Raw genomic sequence first — 8882 nt, forward strand, 5'->3', positions numbered from 1 at the left:
TGGGGGCCTATTACTTAAATGAAAGACACTGGACAACTTCTGAGCAGCTTGCCCAGAATGTTAAGAGAGAGCAACAAATCCAGGTTTCTGAAGTCCATTGATACCTGTGCCTATTACTTAAATCCCATCTGAGCAAAATGCTATGTACTTGTAGGTCCGTTAGTAAAGTATCGTAAAAGCGACCAATACATTCTAGTGGTTACTAACTCTGCCACTGCATTTCCTGCAGCAGTATGAGAAAAGCCAATGCTGATGCAATAGCCAGAGAATTGGTGCAACTTTTCTCCAGGGTAGGGATCCTCAAAGAAATATTCCTGGATCAGAATTCCATTTATTCTATGGTAACACGTAGAATATAGCAAATCATTACTGCTGAATCTCACAGTAGTCACAGATATATTGTAGAGATACTAAAATATACTAAATATTTTCTAAGGCATGCAGCTTCATCAGAGGGTTCTGATGAAGCTCGCCTTTTAGCGAGAGAAAGCGCTACACCATTAAATATTTAGTATATTTTTAGTATCTCTACTTGCAGTTCATTGGCTTTGTGTGATCTGGTACTGTGAGATTCAGCAGTTGCGTGTGGTTTTTGCTGCCTGTTGCTGTTCGTTTGTGGTTCCTGCACGCTCTTTCAGTGGTTGCCATGGTAACACGGTAGCTTTGTCAGTAATTTAAAGTTAAACAGTTAGAACTTCAGAGTACCACCCTCAAACGTGCGGGCTGGTGGAATGCTTTAATAACGTGCGGGCTGGTGGAATGCTTTAATAAAACTCAACATTTATGCTAAAGATGGCAAGAACTGGGATAAGTAAATTCCCTAACTCCTTTCTGCTGTGAGAGATGCCCCAAAACTTCAAAAGAATCTACCCCCATTTGAGTTACAATATAGGAAACATTCCTGAGGCTTCCTGGATATAACAAGACTTGGAGGGAGGAAAAACCCTCATTTAAAAATGGGGTAGCACACTTTACAAACTTGCAAGATAGGTTAAAAATGTTATACCAATATGTTATACCAATAGTTAAGGACCATATGCCATGGGCACAAGACATGCAACAGAGGATTTACAAAGAAATGCCACACAAAGCTTAAAATAGGGGACAAAGTCTCATCACTAGCTCCCCAGGTGAAAATGCATGCATAATGTGGTAAAGTAAGAAACTAGAAAGAGAAAAAAAAGTGTGTGTCACATACATGTGTTAAAAACCATGGAAGGAATCTGAAGCTTCTGTAGTCAGCCGGAGGGACAGCAAAGTCTGAAGTCCATAAGAAAAGTGAAAGAATTTTTCTGAGGGAGACAGATTTTTTTCTGAGCTACTTTTAAAGACAAATTTACTACAGTATCATATTAAACCCTGCCAGGTGATAAGGTAACCTAAAAATATACAATGCCACAGTCCCAACAATGAAAAGCAAGAAGTGAAGAAGTGAAAAAATCCTTAAAAGTAGGAGTTTCTGAGGACACCCAAAGCAAGTGGAACAGTCTGTCTATGCTCTCCCATAAACAGGTGGTCTCCATCAGATTTTGCAATGGCTTGTGGGAACAAACAAGATCCCCAAATCTGAAACTCATCCAATACCCAGAGTGAATGAGCTTATAGGAAGGCCAGGCAAAGCAAGTACTTAACCATTCTAGATTTAACCAGTGAATACTGGCAAATTCCCCTCACCTTGCAAGCCAAACAGAAGACAGCATTATGCAATACAAGTGTCTTTTTTATTACACTGTCTTACCCTTTGGACTTCATGTAGCTCCTGCCACATTCCAGAGGCTCACAGATAATGTTCTAAAAACAAATGTCAAGTATTCACCTGCATACCTTGGGAACACAGTAGCTTACTTATGAGACCAAAAGTCACATGGTAAAAATACAAGCTATGCTGGACTCTCTAAAATAAACAAAACTTGTTGTTAATCCCACCAAATTAATCTTTATCAGACAGTAGCCAGACACTCAGGACATGTGACGAGGAGAGGAGTAATTACAACCCAAAGAGACAAAACAGAAGCTGTCAAAAATTGGCCTATATCCAGAACCAAATAATAAGCAACACTATTTTTAGGGCCATCAGGCCACTATAGAAAGCTCATACCAAAATTTACTACCACAGTCTGTCCCCTGACAGGCCAATCAAAAGGCAAGTTGCTCGTTCAGAATAGATGCATCAAGCAGATGATCAGACACCACCTGAAAACTATCAAGTTCATACCCAGTTCTGGATACCTTTGACCTTAACAAATCCTTTACTGTATACACCAATGCATCCGAAGTAGGAGCTAGGTGCAGTTTTACTTCAGGAAGGTGATGAGCATCTGGTCTGGTAGAGTGTCTTACTGTTAAGGGAACACTAACTTCTCAATATTATTTACGATGACAAAACTTCACTTTGGTAACTGACCTCATACCCCAACAATGGTTATCATCAGCAAAGAGATATCAAAATCCAGTTATGTAGGTGGGCTTTAGCAATACAGCTATTTCACTTTGCAATCAGACACAAGCTTAGCAACAACCACATAAATTCATATGGGTTATTCTGGCCCCATAACTCATCCCATTCATTACAGAACCACAGGTTCTGTGTTGGGAGGGGTCATTTTTCACTAAGTGGCTATTGAAAAGCTCAGAAACGCTGTTTTGACATGCTGCTTATGCTATACATTACAGTAAAAAACTGACAATGACATATATTCCATGTAATATGGTAGTAAAAATATGTAATACCACAGTTAATGTGGAACACCTGAAAATAGGTGGTTAAAAGGTTTGAAAGCTCACAACACTAGATATGTTTGCTGCTGGCAAAGAGGGATTTTATGACCAAGAGTAGCAGGGCTGGCCTTTGGTTAACTGGTGCCCTAGGTAAAAGGTGTCTGTCTACAGCACCCCTCCACAACACCTGATGTCCCCATCCTGGTCTACTTAAATATATACTAGAAAAGTGCCCCTGCTAGAGTGCCACCCTAGGCAGCCACCTAGTTGGCCTAAGCCTAAGGCCAGCTATAAAGGCTAGAGACTTTTGGGTTAACTTTGACCCAAAGAAGCTAAACAGAAGCTTAGCTGTAAATTACTTGAGGAGAACCTGAGATTTGCCCCTTGACACTGCTAGTAAACTACAAAGTAGCTTGACTTAAGCTGCAGTGGCAGGATTGTGCACTGTAAAAAAAATAAAAAAAAAAAAGAGTTAAGAAACTTTAAATGGATTTGGACTGTAAATAAAAAGCAGAAGTATGCTAATTTTCTCGTTTCAAGTTGTGTGCATGTATACATACACACAGATACATACATGCACTCAACTCATTGTATTAAGTGTACACTGGAGATAGTTGCTTAATTCAAGTGCAATTTATTTACAGTGAAGAATCCAAATAACGTTTTTGTTTTATTTTTAGCTTGAAACAGAAAAGTAATTTCAAAGTCTCTCAAAAGAACATAATAATTTCATACAGTGCGCAGATAATTGCCAAGATCAGTACCCCACCCCCCTTTTCACTGTAGCAAAACAGTGTGTAAAAGTTACTGGGCTGAACAGTGTCTTATCAAAGAAAGCAACTGAAACAGTTGCATGGTTGATCTTTGGAAAACTGTTTGCGATAGGTGACAATGCCATCGGCAGATTAAATTATACAAGAAGGTTCCCCCAACTTCCTAAAAAAATTCCAAATGAAACGTGTAGGGAAGGAGCCAACTGCCTTTTCAACAAGCTAAATGTGACACCTGATCAACGGCGAGCTCTTCGGTCCAAAAGTCTGACAAAATAGTTATCGAAAGCATCATAAACAATTACACATTATAACTGGGAAGCGGACTGCATTCTTTCTCCATGGATGACATGTACTTCGTAGTACAACATTTTTGCTGGAAGAGGGTTCCTTTCTAAAAGACAGTTACATCACCTTATTTGCACTTTCCCTACCTGCCTGACGCTAGAAGTTTCTCTAAGAAGGTCTTCACAATTTTATCAAACATCAAAAGCCGAGGTGCAGCTTCTACCCGGACTGGAGGCGAGGATTCTAACGTACTGGGCGCGCCACTTGTACTGTGCCCCTCACCGCTAAGATTCGGAAATAATATTTCAGTTCCATCGGCCAAAAAATTGGGTTTTGATATCCTAACCTCAAGTTCTTGTTTGGCTTCAGTAATTGCAACATCACAGGGTTCAACTTTCAAATCAACGACCTCAAATAAAATCGCCTCATCTGTTACATCATTCTCGGTCTTTTCCATTTTTCTTTTAACTGGTTGAATTCGTACTACAGGGAATCTCCGCCTTCCACGCGTCTGATTGGGTAGGTGGAGAGCAAGTGTTCATTGAGTGGCAAACTTCTGCATATATTTCCTTCTTTACCCCACCCTCACTAAACCCTTCCCTTAGATACGCATAATATTATACCGCGCAAACAAGCAAGCAAGTGCTCACTTTGAGCAGGTTGGTAAGATGTGAAGTAACAGCTCGACCCCTACTTCTATATACAATGAATCAGGTGAGTGTATAGAAAATAAGGTACTTACGTATTATCGGAACCTGAACCACGCATTCTCGCCAGCACTTTAACTATGTTATCGGAACCACCCATTCTCGGCAGCACTGTAAAACAACAAAATAGGCTCCTGCCTTATGTTTACAGCTAAAATATTGCTGGTGTGCTGCAATTACTTAAATTTTATGGAAGATGGTTTACGACTGTGGCTTACTTGCATAACAGCCAAACATTCTTCCTTTATATAGCAGACACTGTGTATCTGCTTAAGTATGAGCTGCTAATAAAAATTACAGTAATGTTGGTAATGGGACACTGGTTTACCGTTCACAAAAATGAATTTCCGTTTTCATGAGATGAAATTATGACATTGATTTTTTTAAGTGCAATTTCCAGTCATTACAGTTTGTAATCCTTATATAATGTGCAAAATGAACCTCCGACAAGATGGGATGGTACAGATGCTCATGATATGACTGTCACTGTCCCTCGCAAAATGGTGTATTAAAAACTTAAATTGAAGGTATTTCTTATTTGTAAGTACCGTTCGTGTTCAGATACGATGAGACATTATCAACAAATGGTAGTATGGGAAAAGGAAATCAGTGTAGCTGGTCTGTGGGGCCTTACTGACATTCAAAAAAATAATGGATAGCTCATACCCCCCAACTTCTTAGCACAAAAAAACCTGAACAAAGCTAAAAAAATGGACAGATATTAAATATCAGTCTGAAAACAAATGGTATTCGCATATAAGAAATCACTTCAGTTTCACTTTCTTTAATACCACCAGTTTAGTTAGTTGCATTATCTGCGACCTGCTCATTGCAGTTTCTCAGCTCTACATCTACATCCGTGAGATGTTTGGAATGTGGTTGCAATAATACACAAGTACCAAAAATAATAATAATGCTCTCTAAACAAGAGTACACCATAGCTCCCAACTTCTTATTTCTAGAAACGGGGACATCCATTCCAAGTCAATGATAGTTTTTAAATATTGCCTCACAGCAAGAGGTTCTTCTGTTCGATTCACGGCTGGAGTGCCTTCTGTGTGGAGTCTGCATGTCCTCCCTGCGGTCGAGTGGCCTCCAAAAGACATGCGTGAATGGACGTGGAGGATGGGGAAGAATAAGGGGTAGTAAAGAAAAGAATGACAGAGAATAGATAATGGTATTGACACTGACATAGACAAGACAGACGTAGGTGGTTGCACAATATATTGGGTTCACAAATTGAAGAGAAGAGAGACAGAGGATGGACAAATGGGGATGAGTTGCAGAAACACACAAAGGCTAAGTTTGACAGAAAAAGGTGAGTGTACAGATGACGAGGGTAGGGGAACAGGACTACTACAGATATGACATCTTGGAAACTTTCATTTTGAGTCCTGCTCAGGGAAACCTGGGTAGGCAGACCCTGATGATGGGGGTTGGAAGCCTCTGTAGGCTGGAATTATTCCTAGTGTAGTCTGCTTCGCTATGGGCTGTCCCCCAGGGAGGAACCACCAGACTTGCCATGCAAAGCAGACCTTTAACAAGTTGGGGGGGTCTATCTCTGGGTGAAAAGGACAGAAGCAGCCAAAGTGCCCTATGTTCAGGATCTGGATAGAAAGGGAAAAAACAAGAAGAAGAAAAAAATGTAATGGTTGTGTAATTATTTTACAATATTAGCTAATATTAATATCATTGCTAATATAATATGCAATATAGTATAATATACTGCTATAATGTAATCTTAGTGATACAGTATTAAAAATATTACTATTATTTCTTTGAAAGAAGGAACACTTACAGGGTCAGAGGACAGTAGATTATTAGTAAAGTTTACTATTTTATAAACAACAGTTTACAGCTGTGTCAGCTGCATTATGTTAGCTAAATGTAAATTAATTGCAAAACCATCACTGTATGCTCTAAGCCTACGTCTAACTGCAAATTTGCCATCAAGTACATTAAGGAATGTCTGCGTATCGAAATATTCAATGTCAAACATTTTATCTGGGTTATTCAGTTTTGCAGTATCTGCATGATATGGTGCAATTGGTAATAAGTGAAGTTGTACACAGGTAGAACATTTTCAGTAACTTGATATCCTTTTAAACTGAAACAAAAAAAAAAGAATAAAGTTTATGGAACTAGTCTTTAAGGGTACTTAAATAAAATGTACTGTATGCTAATTGGTGCTGCTGTCCATGCTTAATACTTTAAATGGGCAAACTGCAGAATGCACAGTACCTCAGCAGTAATGACCCATATGGCATTCTTGCACAGTTTTAATACTGTAACAGTAGAGAAGAAATACTTTCTGAATGGCTCTGGTCATCACTATTCCACTTCTACTATCCACAGGTCAAGCTAAATAGGCTGCTGTCACTACAGGTCATTAAACCAGTGGTGGCATTGCTCACCGGTAAGTGGTCTGTCTAAATTGTCTTCAGGATCTCTCCAGACATTAATGTGGTGAAAAGGACCTTCTGTTGCAGCTTCTCCCTATATCTGCTGCAGTTCAGGTAAAGGAAGGTGTTCACTTCCTTCACACGCTGGCTTGGGGCTCTGCCTTGAACTTTCACAGAAAATACCTTTATATGGCCAGACAGTCAAAAGCAAAATGGTGTCTATAGTGTGAAATTGAAACTCATAGGGTGTGAATTACATCTTGTGCAATGTGAGTTTAAGCAGATTAAATAGATAACAGGTTGTGTGAGTACTCACAAAGTAGGACAGGTACACGTGCATAAAACTGTCATTGCACATTCACGATCAGGTGAACTTCCCAGAGCTAACTACAATTGCACATGTTTACAGTTGTGTGCCTACAAGACTCATTTACTTAAGAACTTCATAAAATTAGTAAAATTTGTTGAAACTTCTTGACATTCACTATTTTGTGCACCACTAGTTACAGAGTTTCTTCAAAGTTCAAGCAAATTGTGTATGAAAAAGTGCAGTGAAGGCCATAAGAGAGAAAAAAAAATTCAAGAGTACTGTAATATAGTAAGAGTACTACTGCAGGAAGGACTTCTAAGGTACTGGAAAGAGAGAATTATGTTACTGTAACTGACAAGTTAATCAAGTTCAGTCACCTTATAAGAAAACTTTGTACCGTATGCTGCAGTTAGCACTTTTTCATGTTTGTCCAAGCTAACGACACCTGCCAATAGCAATGTACAGGACTGTTTTGCATAGTCCGTGTAGAATTTTCTGAAATAAAACATCAGTCATCTCATTAGCCATAGACTCCCCACTAACATCAAACTATAGAATGCCTTTTCTGCAGTCAAACATTTTTGCAGTCTCTCAAGCATGTAATTTCATATTTTAGTACTATTGATGAGGGACCAGATTCACATTGATGTGCTTAGCACAAGTGTTGCAGGGAAGTATAAAGCCTAAGTTTCATTTCACTCAGGGCAGCGTTACACTAGTAATACTGACTTTGTTACTTCTAGGGACAAGATGTTACAGCATCAGGGAGCAAGTCAAAGGATGCACTTAAGATGTACAGAAAACATCTATTTTTAGTCTGGCAGAGCAAGTTAAAGTGTGGAACCAAGTACTGGAGTTGACTCCAGAAACACAGATGGCCTTGTTCTTAGAGCAATAGATATGTTATCCCTAACACCTGTCCCCCACCTAGTATCTCTGAGGAGCAGGTCTTAAATGAATTCTCCAAGGCCAAAAACACAGCCTGTATGGGACAGGGTTAAAACGGGAATCCGCATCAATATTGAGCGGGCTTTTTAATCACAGCCTAAGCACTGACTTCATCCCAGTTGAATGGAAAACAGTTACAGTCATCCCTTTGTACAAAGGGGGGTGCATCTGCGGACCCTGGGAACTATAGCCCCATTAGCCTGACCAGCCTTATCTGCAAGGCCATGGAACAAATTATCATGGACCTTATTAACAAAGATATAGGAAATCTCCCAATACTCAACCCCACCCATTTGGCTTTGTCAAGGGGAGATCATGCCTGTTAAACTTGGTGGACTACTTTGAGACAGTCACCAAAGCCCTAGACGAGGGCAAATATGTGCATACAGCCTACTAAGACTTAGCCAAGGCCTTTGACACAATCCCCCACTCAGGCATCTTTGATAAACTCACTCAGCTGGGTATCAACCCATATATTGTCAGGTGGGTTGCAAACTGGCTTACTGACAGAACTTATACAGTCAAACTAGGGGACACCACCTCATCCAGCAGACTTGTAACCATTGGTGTTCCACAGGGATTATTTTTTGGGCCCCTACTGTTCGGAATCAACTTCTCTGAAGTACAGGCTAAAACTAAAAGGACTTTGGCTGACAAAGTTTTCTGATGACTGCAAACTGGGAGCAATCATTGAAACCCCTAGTGATGTCAACATCCTGCAAGAAGGTCTTGCGTAGAC

The 8882-nt window shown here is 39.8% G+C and overlaps 1 protein-coding gene across 2 annotated transcripts in view; it reads right to left on the reverse strand.

The window, feature by feature from the left end:
- LOC122808741 (polyamine-modulated factor 1-like) overlaps positions 1–4310 on the reverse strand; it is a 252245-nt gene extending 247935 nt beyond the window's left edge. The window contains exon 1 of one of the 2 annotated variants that reach the window (XM_044079747.1): positions 3923–4310. In XM_044079747.1, coding sequence (XP_043935682.1) covers positions 3923–4233 — 311 coding nt within the window. In that variant the 5' untranslated portion in view covers positions 4234–4310. The remainder of the gene's footprint in view (positions 1–3922) is intronic. The other variant, XM_044079748.1, reaches the window with a different exon arrangement.
- Positions 4311–8882: the final 4572 nt, after the last annotated feature.

The sequence above is a fragment of the Protopterus annectens genome, chromosome 8.part0 (genome assembly GCF_019279795.1).
Source record: "Protopterus annectens isolate FY-2018-M chromosome 8.part0, PAN1.0, whole genome shotgun sequence".
NCBI classification, from domain to species: domain Eukaryota; kingdom Metazoa; phylum Chordata; order Ceratodontiformes; family Protopteridae; genus Protopterus; species Protopterus annectens.